General features: G+C 41.5%; 2 protein-coding genes across 3 annotated transcripts; both read right to left on the bottom strand.

Moving 5' to 3' along the window:
- Positions 1 to 9,706: 9,706 nt before the first annotated feature.
- LOC113296069 lies at positions 9,707 to 11,841 on the bottom strand. Its single transcript, XM_026544406.1, has 2 exons — positions 11,021 to 11,841; positions 9,707 to 10,806 (listed from the first exon to the last, which is right to left on the bottom strand). The coding sequence occupies exons 1-2, from the start codon at positions 11,813 to 11,815 to the stop codon at positions 10,732 to 10,734; spliced, it is 870 nt and encodes a 289-aa protein (XP_026400191.1). The 5' UTR covers positions 11,816 to 11,841; the 3' UTR covers positions 9,707 to 10,731.
- LOC113296070 lies at positions 9,707 to 12,659 on the bottom strand. 2 transcript variants are annotated; one of them, XM_026544407.1, is made up of 2 exons: positions 11,581 to 12,659; positions 9,707 to 11,392 (listed from the first exon to the last, which is right to left on the bottom strand). In XM_026544407.1, exon 1 carries the CDS (start codon positions 12,636 to 12,638, stop codon positions 11,847 to 11,849), a length of 792 nt encoding a protein of 263 aa, XP_026400192.1. In that variant the 5' UTR covers positions 12,639 to 12,659; the 3' UTR covers positions 9,707 to 11,392; positions 11,581 to 11,846. The 2 variants fall into 2 exon arrangements, with proteins under 2 accessions (XP_026400192.1, XP_026400193.1); XM_026544408.1 differs by having other exon boundaries at positions 9,707 to 11,295.
- Between the last annotated feature and the right edge of the window lie 288 nt (positions 12,660 to 12,947).

The following is a 12,947-nucleotide window of genomic DNA, read 5'->3' as shown; positions in this document are numbered from 1 at the left end:
CATATAAGAATAGGGAAACAAGTATATCAGAAGGGTCTCATGGATGTTAAAAACAAACTACCTCAAGGGAGCCAAACTAATATGGTTACAGTACAAGAAACTATCTATCAGTAAAGATGATTTTATCATGATTCAGAGGAAAATCGAAGAGAGTATGATAAAAATGATGACCACGTCGTTGTTTATGGGTTTAACTCATTGTTTGGGTATTAGACTAGGCATTCCATATTGATAAAGAATTTAAAGTATTTTGGCGATAACGAGATAAGAAGAAATAAATTATTTTATTTTTTTGAAACATACCGATATATTAACACGGAAAACCTTACACGGATTGGTAGGTAAATCCTGAAATAACATCAGGAGGAAACTGCACCCATTCATTAGTCACTCCACATTTCCAAGCATACTTAGCTAACATATCTGCCCCAGAGTTTTTTATTCTATTAACATACAAACACACCGTTTTACTAAAACCTTGAAAACCTATTTTACAACCATTTGCAATGGAAAACTTGGTCCAAGGGATATTAGTAGGTGCCCCGTTAGCCGCTTTGACGAGAGTAATATTAACGGAGATAAACAAAATTCTTCTTAAGTTCTGTGTTGTAAGTTGTAACCCAGTTAATTGCTTCCTATTAATACTTAGATTCTACTTCCAGCACAGAGTCTACATTGTCATTCCAGCATCTAGCTGCTCCAAAATCGCCATTTGATTTGTACCGGACGAAGATGCAACCTTCATTCATAAAAAATTTACCAAGGGAGGCATCAACATACATAATATGAAAATATGTATTGCTTGTAAGCCTAGGAGAAAGAAAATCGTATGCTCATGTATGACGATGACCCATGGGATTCCCGTGTTTATGATTGCTAAGTACCACAAAGGGATTCTGTTTTGGTTCGTTGATCCGTTTTGTAAGAAACTTACCTTCACACCTGAAAATGCAGGGGTCTAATAATCACACCCAATATTTTGTTCGGCAATCTGTATTGACAACTCTAATACATATCCAAGAGAATCAATTAGACAGTCACACTCAATCACGAAAAAGTATCAAAGAGTTATATCTCAATTTCTCAATACAATCTGCAATAGAGTGGGATTCCCGTGTTTTATGATTTCCAAGTACCACCAAGGGATTCTGTTTGAGTTCATTGATCCGTTTTCTAAGAAACTTACCTTCACACTTGAAAACGCGGGGGTCTAACAACCACATCCAATATTCTGTTCGGAAATCTGTGTTGACAACTCTAATACAATTCCAAAAGAATCAACTAGACAGTCAGACTCAATCACCGAAAATTATCCAAGAGTTATATCTCGATTTCTCGATATAATCTGCAGTCAAACGTATATGAATCTGTGAGCCGGATTGTTATGAGAAATAACTTGGATGGTACCAAAGACCGATATCCAAGTGTTAATCAATTCATATCCAACAAATAAGGTCGGATTTACCAACACACAACATGTGATACTTCAATTATATTAACAAATATAATGCGGAAAATAAATAACATAGTGTTTTGGGGTATAAAATTTTACTGCTGGTTTTGGTAAATTTGGTTTGTGTGGATGAGAAACGAATCTAAACCTAAAACAAATGCACTGCACGGGAGTACTTTATATTCGAGAGATCAATCTGTACAATCTTGGCTTAAACCAAGAAATGGTCGTTCCAGTTTTGCTTCGGTGACAAAGTGAATGAGAAGGGTTGGTCTTAGGGAGGGAAGCGAAGAAGGTGTTGAGACCAGAATGGTTAATTCTGAAGGTGTGGTTATTTTATGACTTATATCATAATGTAGAACTGGCTTGCGGAATGTAAGCTATCAGTTCTTTGGTGTTTTCTGGATACTGTGTTGTTGTTAACCAAAACTGTTGCCGTCAGTGTGATTCGAACCCAGCACATTGAGTGTGTTAGGTGAATTCTCTACCGCTGTTAAATGGTGATATATTTGTGCAAACGGCGCCATGGACACGCCAAGGGAATTATGGCGAAGCCATAACATGGGGATGGCCACAAGATCAAGGGAGGCTATGAGTGGCCATAGCATATCGCCATTTTTAGGGTTTCCTGGGTCCCGCATGGCTCGTGGCATGTTGTGGGGCCCAAAGTGGCGTAATTTGGGCCACGACTGGAAATTAGGGTTTCGACTAATGCCACTAAAGCAAAGTTGTGTTTCTGATTAGAATGCCCTAGTTAGAATTAGTTATGGCGTTGTCCATGAACAGGAGGTGGGTTAGCACATAGGCGTGTTATTTGTGGCACGTTGACACGTTCGGTATGCTACTGCGGCAAAGTGGCACGTTTGGCATGCCGATTAGCGCATTGGCGTGGCATGGCATGTTTGGCATGCCATTAACATGCTGGAGCGGAATGGAACGTTTGGCATGCACGTTTGGCATGTCATTAGCATGTTCGGGCGGTTTTGGAAAGCCAATTGGCATTGTGACCATCTGGCGCAATTTGCCTCTTTTAATATTGTGGCAGGTTTAGAGCAACCTGATTGGTCAATAGAAAAGGGTCCGACCAAACATGGGAGTGGCCACACTTCTAGTGTGTGTGTGTGGCGGATTTAAAGTGACCTGATTGGTCGATGGGAAAGAGGATGGTCGGTCAAGCAGCATGGGGTGTGGCCATTGGAAAGTGGGGTCGGATGTCCTATTGTATGGCCACACATACCTTCGCTGTTGGTCCTATATTCCGCGGCTCCTATTTTATTCCTTGTTTTCTGATTTTGGGTAGGATTTTGCACATACTAATCCATGGAGGATCAATTGCCTAGCTTGCCTAGGTTTAATTTTGACCAGCAGGGTCTGATATACTGCGCGGGACGCAAAAATATAATTTTGCAAATTAGTTAGGTTTATATTTGAATCTTGTGAATTATCACAAAATTGATTGAATTCTGTGTGTTGACACAAAGTTCTTTAAATTTATTGCCAGAGTGCAATCTGCTTTCTGATTGAGTACTTTTATGCAAGGACCTTAACCTTGATACTTCGGGAAATCCATGCTACTCTGCTGCGAGTGAGCACTAATTGTGATGTCATATCAATATTAAGGGTTCAGCCGAGGAACATAGCAAAGAAAAGTATTCAGTGAGTCTTATATTAATGAATAATATTGGCAAGGTGCCGAAATTTACATAATATCTGGGATTGTTGCTACATGCACCATTATGGATAAATTTCATGTGAATATATTGAATTGCTCAATAAATGCGCCAGTGAAGAGGTTGGACACTCATCACTTTTACATGGCTCCGTTTCTTTGCAGAGTGACAGCACATTAAATGCAAGGTTTTATAAATTTAGCCCTGAACTAAAAACCACCATCAACATTAAGTCCCCTGCTTAGCACGTAAAAGTGTTATTGTTGCGGGGTAAGCATGAGATGGTGACATACGAGGATAAAAAAACGAAAGGGCAACACATGAAGATATTTCCAGGAAAAATTCTACTGACCCTTGGAAAGAGGCATGAGTAATCTGCAACATTTGTGTTGGCACGCTTCTGGCATGTCCACGGAGTACCGGTGCTATGGAGTGTTGGCGCAGCAAGCCCATCTGTCTGTCGGCGCGCTTTTGAGTTGGCCACGGAGTATTGGCGTTGGCACAGCGAGCTGTCTTCCTTCATCCAGTGATCCCCGTACTGCCGCTGCTAGCCTGGCCATGGGATTTGGCTCAGCGACCCAGCCACTCGTCCGTGCATGAATCCAAAGTGGATTCCCCTTTCTACTCGAACTCCTAAGACGCCATGCATATAAAAGGGGATTGCTCCTCTTCTTCCTTTTGTTTTTTTGTCCTTGCTCCTGAAGTGGCGAGATTCTTTCCGTCAGCAGCCCAGGTGAGCCAATTATCCCAGATAGATAAGCACCTAATCCAGTTGGTATCCCGTATCCAGAGCCTTTATATACGGCAGGTAAAGAGTTTTTCTTTTTCAAGTTTCGTCAATATGCGTGATATATAAAAGACCACTTCGAGCCTTTCTTTTGATATCGATCATCACAGAATTGCGTTCATCTTCTTTTTCAGGGATTGCTTCATATCTTCTTGCAGCTTTTCTTTTGTCTTATTTCATCACGTAGGTTGTTGACGCAGACACAATACTCTTTTTTGCAGTGTATGATGGGAACTCTTGGTGATGATTATCCTTCCGATTCTTCGGAGAAAAGCTTTGAAGTTGACAAACCCAGGGATTTTGTATATGAGGAGGTATTGAAAAAAATCGATCCTTTGTTTCGTGAAGCTGGTCAGATCATACAGGGTATGCCTCTCACTCATCTTCGCATTGTTCGGGAACGTGCTCAAGCTTTCATGGCTTCGATAAACATGGAAGAAAAGTGGAGACGTGATGAAGCGTCCCAGCATGTTGAGGCATCTCGGCCTGACGAAACATCTCAGCGAACTAGTGCCAGGGATGAAAGGTTCGCTGCTCGACTGAAGCGGCGAAGAGTTTAACATAAGAAACCTCCTGGCGGGAGTAAATTTGATTACCTTGTTCATAACGGTATCGTAATCCTTGACTCTGATGTTGACGAACCGGAGTATCCTCAAGAGGATGTTGGAGCAGCTTCTAAGAAAGATGTCGGTGCGGCTCACAAGGAGGAGATTGAAACGGCTTCTAGAGAGGATGAAGCGACTCTTGAGGATGCTGTTGAATCGGCCATTGGAGAGGGTGCTGGAGAAGCCGTTGGAGAGTACGTTGGAGTAGCCGTTGGAGAGAAACCTAGTGGAGGCACCACTGACCTTAGCGTTGACATTGACAACTGGTGTGAAAATGGGGAGCACACAAAACACTTGCAAGTATACAAGGTCAAATTTTATAATATAGGGATGAGCAGGGGTTTGTCCACAGGGAGTGGGAGCATACAAGAAGTCTTCCTAGCTAAAGTTTACAGTGAGCTAAGGGCAGTGACTATGGTGACAGTGACAAGTTTCTAGAGTGGTAGTGAAACAAAGGCAGCAACCTAAGGCAAGGGTATTGGGCAATAGTGACAGAAAAAGAGAAAGATGCAGAATTGTGTGAAGTTACTAAGGCAATTGAGTCCACCTTGTGCCCTAATCAAGCAATGCAATCTAGTTTGGGTTGGAAATCCTATGCATACATCTATAATGAGATGAAAATCAGCTTGCTCACTGATATGCCCCTAGCATTGACTGTCTTTTGACAGCACAATCAATCACAGGCATGCCAGAGCACTGAGTACTTCCCATTGCTCAAGCAAACAGGCATTAAGAAGACTACCCTAACCATGCATCATCTAACAGTGCACTAGGCTTCATCAGAGCCTTAGTTGCAGTGAATTAGCTCATGCTAGACATGAGTATAACAACAGAATTTATCCAACAAACTAAATTGAAATGCAACATGCATACAGGATACACACAATCAACTGTTGCTAAAACAGAAATTGAAAAAATGAGAATTGATTCCAAATATTGTTCACTGGCTAGCCCAGAGAGCTTTTCTACCACACCCATAACATCAATTTATAGTTTGTTACAACACCCTAAATTTCTACAAACCCTAAATTGAAAATTCCCAAATTTGAAAACCCTAATTTTTAAATTACAAATTAAACTCACTGATTTCTGAATTTGTCTCCCCTGTGCTCGACCCATGCTTTTTCTGACCTTCCTGCTCCTCTCTCATGCTTCAATTTCTGTTTCTAACCTCACCTATTCCATCAACTTCTAAACTAGGGTTGTCGGGTTGAGAAGTTGATGTAATAGATGGCTAGAGAAGAAGGGGACGTGATGGTGGTATCTGCTACGGTCGGGGAAGAAGTGATGGTGGTGGAGAAGGCGAGGTGGCGACAGTGTGCAGAGACAGGGCATGGAGGAGGTGGTGGTTCTGCAACTGATTTTTGGGAGAAGGGGAAGGAGCTCAACTGTTTTGGGAGAAAGGGAGTGTTTGTTTGGGTATAGGGTATCGGGTTCTACGGTGTGAAGCGGGGATAGCGCGGTTTGATGATCTGCGACAAGGAGCGATGGATGGGAAGATGGTAGGTGGATCCAACGGCGATACGGAGGTAAGCGTGGAGCGACCGTCGGATGAAGGGATGTAGCAAAACGGACGACTCAAGATGGAGATGGGCGTTGCGATGTAAAGCGGGGGCTTCGGAGTTTGATGTGCGATGATGGAGCGACCGTGTGATGCTGAGATGCTTCGATCTGACGGCTGAAATCCGGGACGGGCTTGGATAGTGGAAATGTGTTTGAGTAAGGGTTTTGGGCCTTGGGTATGCCAAGCCCACATCTTCTTTAAGGACAATTCTTCTTCTTCAAGCCCACTTCTAGCCTTTTGGTCTTGTGCACACCATTCTTCGCGGCTTCCTTGTGTAATTCCTCCCGGCTTTTCACTACTTTTCTGCTCTTTTCCGCTCTGCTATTCATCCAAACTTTATTTATTACCTAAAAATGAAAAATTAAGTAAGAAAAAATATTTATTCTTGAAAACAATGAAAATACAGAATATGGGATAAAATGTATAATTAATGCACAAAAGATGAGTTAAATGCCAACAAAAAGGGATAAATATATACAATGTTTGGCACTCATCAACAACTAGTTTTCCCATTTCATTATTTCCTTCTGTAGAAGAACAATCTTTTCGTAGATTGTAGATGTTTTTATACTTCAGGTTTTTTTTTTGTTGTTCATGTGACTGAAGCCATGCTTCACCGAGTAATATTCTTTCATTCATGTTGCTTTGATAATTTCATTTCTTTAATTGGATGAGTGAACAAAATCTCCCGAAAGAATACCAAAAACCACTTTTGAGAAAACACAAGTTCTTCCATTCTTCCAGAGCGATTCGGCAAATGGAAAGCCAAAACGCATAAATAGTGCTGGTTGGCGTGTCACATTTCCTCTGTTTTAACTACTTCCACAATAACACCCTCAGCATGTCGTTGGAAACAATAACTCAAAACAGTGGAAACAGTAGCAATAGTTAAGTATTTGACCAACCTTTACACAGGGCGTCAGTGGCAATGCCGCCTGGGTATGTAAAAGCGTGAGGTGCCACAAACTGGGAAACACGCCACGAGAAGCGATGAAATCTTGTCTGGAGAAGGTTGAAGCCAGCTGAGAGAAGGTGTCCGTGCCGTCACATGATAATCTTTTTCCTTGCGTATTCTTCGCTTCAGTATTTTGGATAAGATATTTCTGGTAGGGTTTGATTTTGAAGGGACGGGTAACGGCTTGGAGGGTTCGGGCGTACTTGGTACTTTTCCTTTGAGATGATTCAGGAAAACTTATTTTTTAAAAGAAACGATGGTTTAATTAGAATCGAAACCCTAATTATGAATGCAAGCAGTGCAATCATTTTGGAGGAATTACAAATATTGCATGCAAAGGGAAATTGCTGAAGGAAATACTAGGAAGAATTTTGAGGAGAGAGGCGGCGTGAAACCTTAGGCTTTGAAGGGTTTGAGCCACCGGGAATGTATTACTACACCTTCTAACTTGTCAACGTTGATGATCTTGCAGTAGCCTCCCAAAATAACTTCTGCTACTAGGTATGGCTCGTTTGTGGAATCGAACGAATGAGGCTGAGCGACAACTTTCACTACCATGTCTCCAATTTGGAATGGGTTTTGATGTTGCGCCGCTATTTGATTCTTGGATCCGTTATTGTTGACTAAGACAGCTTCCAAACTTTTTATGAAACATTTGAAGGGCCCGACATCCCATTCAAATCTTCCAATGACGCCCGGGTTGATAATTGGATCGAGTCCCCAGGCCTGGACGAGAGGATAAGTGACTGATTGCAGAAAGGGTTGTTCAATGAGACTTACTTGTGTCCGAAATCTGCATATGTACGTCGATGGGCTCTCTCCAAGCAATTGGGTTACATTGGAAAGTTGTAGATACGGCATCATATAGTCCTCAGGGTCGGACGGCTTGTTGGAAATTCTTTCAGGTACGGACACCGGCAGAGGACATACTCCTAACTTTTCGTTATTGTTATGCACCCACGAGCGCCCCAGAATCATATCATAATTTGGGAATTCCTTAACAATGTGGAATTTTCCATGTGTTAGAGCATCTCCCACCTTGATTTCGAGGTTAATGTATCCGTAAGCGCTTATTGCTTCTCCTTCTGGGTTTTTGACCACAATTGGGGAGCGCGTAGCCTCATGCTTTGAGATTCCTACAGCTCTCAGAGTCTTGACGGTAACAATGTTGAAGTCGGAGGCCGTGTCGATTAGTATACTATCGAAATCGACATTCTTCAGGTGAGCAGTGGTCAGCAGTCCCCAGTTGCACTTTCCAACAGTGTTTCCTGAGAGAGGTTGGGATTTGAGAGTGGCTTCTTCGACAGAGAAAAGCCGTTTTCCCGACACAACGCGATTGAGGGCTGCAAATATGTCTCTACGCTGCGCCTTGGAGAAATAGATGATTTCGCACACACGATGCATCATGGACTTCACGGTTTTGTGAACAGAGTCCCCAGAAAGCATACAACTTCTGAATGGAACAGGGTCTACGTGAACACCCTCATTGGCCAGTTGAAGCTCTCCTTCCTCCACATTTTCCTTGAAGATGTGTTTTAATTTATTGCATACATTGGTCGGGTGATGAACGATCCTATGGTGACGACAATACTTGGGATTTGTCATTTCCTCTTCAGTTGGCGGGCGCCTGATAGGAGGCATCTTGATGGCATCATCTTGAATCCATGCCTCCAAGAGTTAAATTACTTTCTCGATTGGGAATGTGAAATTAGGGAAGCTTCTCCGGCTTCTTGGTGTTGGATAAGAGCTTTAGTCGCGGCCTTCCGAGGTGGAGCCACCTAAAGTGCTGGTGATGCACGCTTAGGTTATTGTTCTGCCGCTGGAGCTTTCCTTTATCCTCCTTAACTCACCACACTTACAGAGGGTCCAGTGTTGTATTGCTTGTTGATGTGGCGTCTGCTTCCTCGAGTTTCGCGTGCGTCTTCACTCTTGGCTGGCCTGGTGCTGTCTAACAATGTTGGTACTGTTGTGGCCGACCGCTTAGCAGCTTCATGGATTTCAGAGAATGTTTAGAAGCGTATATTCTCTAGTAAGGCGCGATAAATGGGAACCATGCCATTGATGCAAGACTCCACCAATTGTTGTTCAGTCACGTTTGGTTCATGACAATCCAGTGCCTAAATTCTGAATCTTTTGTCATAATCATTTGGATGTTCATTGTTTCGTTAAAACATCCTTCATTGTGTAAAGGACGAGAATACGAAGGAAATCGCGAAAGAACGGAGTCATTCCGACATCGTATGAAGAAGTAATGGGCGAAACAAGAATGAAGCTGGAACTAAACTGTCAGTCTTCCAGGACTGACAGTTGAATAAAGATCACTAAGGGACACCCTCATGTTAAGGGGCAGACATTTTCATAGGAAGTGCTAAAGGGAGTCGAGTTTTTTTCACTGGTGGGGCTGCCAGATTCAAATGTTGTTAAGGGCACCCACTTATTATCTCAGGGCACTTTTTCTTCTCTATTCGTAAATAGAACACATGCAATGGCATTCAGAACTTGATGATTATGATGATCAAGATAATGGTGGATTTCGAAGAAGAGTGTCATATACCGAAGTACAGTGACAAGATTTGGGTGATAGTTGAGGATAAACCTCTCACAATTCCGAAGAATCGAGCTTCTCTGGTTCAATTGAACGCAGCCTAAGAACAAAGTTTTGTTTGGATTAATAATTTGATTAGGCTTCACATTACAGAGGCACTAGCCTTATATAGCTAGGTTTATCACTCAGCATCCGACACTAACGACTCTCCCAGATGGTTACATCTAAACCGTCTAATACAACTTACTACTAACTAGCACTCTTTAACTATTAAATACCAATATTACTAAAGACATATACATATACGATAAGGGGAACCCTCTCACATATAGTAGGTACATGACATTCCCTTCCCCTTCGAAACATCCTTGTCCTCAAGGATGAGTGGCGAGTCGGCAACTTCAGGTACGAAAAGTTGGTTTGGAGCCTGGCGGTGCAGCTGTGAAGACGTGAAGCCACTGTTGTATTGACCATTATCCCTGTAGCTATTGTTGAACCATATGCAAGATCCGAAACCGCTGTGATAGTAAGAAAGAGACACCCTTGGTAACTGACAAGTCTTGTACAAAAGTCTTGAATACGAAGTGCTGCTCCCTTGCCAGCTAAAGTAAAATTGTAATTCACCAAGTATGTCCCACATCGTACTACTCCCTTGACCTTGTTATAATCTGGCACTGGCCTCTTCTTTTCAATAGGTTCAGTCGAGCTCGGAAAGTCTCTGACATTAGAACTCCCACTCGAACCGCCTTAGGATATTGAAGTATCACGAGACTGAAATGGATTCCTATTATCCAAACAAGTGCACCAACGAGACAGATATTCCCTTTCCCCGTTTGATAAGACAGTCCGCACATAAAAATGTAACAAATAAGAAGGCATTGAGTGGAATTGCATTTGTATAGACTTATCTGTTGGTTGCCACAAGAATACCAGCCACAGTGCAAGGTGTACGGAGATATCCAGCTCGAATGCTTAACCATACCGAAAAGTCTACTTGCAGCAGCCAGGTGCCATCTGGGAAATCTCATGAGGGGTGCTACAACTTGATTATGGACCTTGGCCTCGCAAAACCAATTACTTCTAGAGTTCCAGTTTATTTCAAGGGACTCCATGGATATAGAAATATTATCACTCCAGCTAATGTTTCTCACACTACACAAGGCAGGCGGAAACCATTTGAACTTCCAAAGATGAATCCATTTTACAATTCCAGCTGGTACCCATGGTCTAAAACAATGTCATAAATAGATGTCCCACTGTAAGAATCCAGAATTGATCGAGAAAACCCCTTTCCACGATAAAATAAGTATCAAATGTAAATAAAGTAGATAGAAAAACAATTACCACCCTTCGAACTCCATAGGCGAATACACTCATATAATTCATGGTGAGCATAGTGCAAGTAGGAAGAACCAGTGCTTATGATGGAATTCAGAAGTACCTGGACACCGTTTTGTGGGAGAATATAGTGACTATAGAATTCAAGAATAGGCAATGAACAGCACGGGGAGAGACTTGTGCTGAAGAATCCAAGGCAACTTCTTGAAAGTGCAAACATCAATGTATAAGTACAAAATTTAGATCGAACAAGTTCAGCTGCTGAACTTGCAATCTTCAGCCTTTGTATAAATCCATTGCCAGCTGCGGTACAGTAGGAGCTCACAAGCGTCGTAAGAGTGAAGTAAACTCCAACAAACACCTTATGAGGTCTATTCCCTGCACTCCAGAAGATCATAAGACAAAAACTTAATTCCCATTGCGAGGACTTCCCAAATATCAACACCAATGGAATGTGAATCACTGTAAGTAGCATCTGTAATATTGCTACGTCAACTTCTGTTAGAACAACATCCGCTCGATAAACAGATTCATAAGAATCATAAGTGTAGGCAGTCGTCCATTTCGAGACAAGAAACACAGTGATCCCAAAAGTAATTGTAATCACACAACATTCATAAGTAGCAGGAAAAGAAAAATACCCTTGACTAGCGAACAACTTACCTCTATCATATATCCAGTGTGTATACTTAATGAGAATTACTACTCGGTAACTCGTTGTACACAGAGAAGTATAAACATTAATTCCAACAACAACATGAGCTGTACTTGGAGAATGAAACAGTTGTAAAGATAACACTCCAGCTGGTACATAATTGGTGCTAAAATTTTGATGGTAAGGGACCCAAATTATCTGCAGCTGTGAAAGAAGAGAAACTTCGTCCCTCATATCAAGCATTTGAACCAACCGCTGGCCATCCTTCCCAATATCACATAGTAATTAGCTGTAGAGAATGAAAAATTTCCTCGAGTACGCAAAAATGTTTGCAAATCTCTTCAAACTTGTTGAAGCAATACTCGCTGTCAGAATCAATTTCGTTGCCAATTGTGGCTTGATTTAGCTTGAGGAAGTCAACTATTGCTGGTGTTGCAACTTCTTCAGAATGTAAGTTCATACCAGTACTAAAATAATCAAAATCACCAATAAAAGAAAACCTCGTAATATGTTGGGAATCCTTTCCACGATCAAATAAAACTCGACAATAATCAGATGGAACAGAAAAACAAACTTCACCCATGTCGATGTGATTATTCCTATCAAAATCAATCACGACAGCCTCATCGATTTCTTTAAATTTGAAACTCGCAACATCAGTGGAAGCATCAGCTTCGTTTGCAGCAAGGAAAAATGGAGGAATATACCCCAATTCGAGAGAATCGTCAAGAGCTAACTCATGAATGAACATTTTGTGGTATCCATCCATTAAATTTAAACACACAAGGAATATAAACGAATGAGAAGCAACTATATCACATATTCTATATTTACCAGCAAGATATGAGTACTCCATAATGAGTTCAGTTCTTTTTCCACGATCAAAAACTTTACCTCTTTTGAGCTGCACTAGGAAATCAGTTCCAACACCCTGTAAATTCCAAGCTTCATTCTCAGGCAGTTTAGCAAACAAGAGGCCTAACATATCCACAATTGATTCACCAACATGATTATAAAACCCTTGAATACTATCTGATTCTTTTCCACGGTCAAAAACTCTACCCATTTTAAGCTACAAGAGATAATCAACTCCAACATCACCCCATTTACAAGCTATACTCTCAAGTATTTTAACAAACAACTTCCCCTTAACATGAATTTCAACATCATTAACAAATAAGGGAATTATTGAATCTGTAATCCCAAAATCTGATTTAAACCCAGGACTAAGAATCAATGGAAGAATCAATTTTCTAAAATAATTGGGTGGTATAACTGCATACTTACTACGATCAAATATGCTACGAGAATAATCAGAAAGAATGGATGAACGATCCTTACTGAATAGCCTGCTGTGATTAATGACCAGCTCCTT

This window comes from Papaver somniferum, chromosome 7 (assembly GCF_003573695.1).
Source record: "Papaver somniferum cultivar HN1 chromosome 7, ASM357369v1, whole genome shotgun sequence".
Taxonomy (NCBI): domain Eukaryota; kingdom Viridiplantae; phylum Streptophyta; class Magnoliopsida; order Ranunculales; family Papaveraceae; genus Papaver; species Papaver somniferum.
This window is presented reverse-complemented; position numbering and strand designations above follow the sequence as displayed.

What these genes read in the sequence shown, in the direction of transcription:
- LOC113296070 (XM_026544407.1), bottom strand. Translation starts at nt 12,638, where the DNA reads ATGGGTAGAGTTTTTGACCGTGGAAAAGAATCAGATAGTATTCAAGGG.
- LOC113296069 (XM_026544406.1), bottom strand. Translation starts at nt 11,815, where the DNA reads ATGCTTGATATGAGGGACGAAGTTTCTCTTCTTTCACAGCTGCAGATA. An exon ending in TCCCACAAAACGGTGTCCAG is followed by an intron (nt 10,807 to 11,020) that starts GTACTTCTGAAT and finishes ACATTGTTTTAG; the next exon opens with ACCATGGGTACCAGCTGGAA.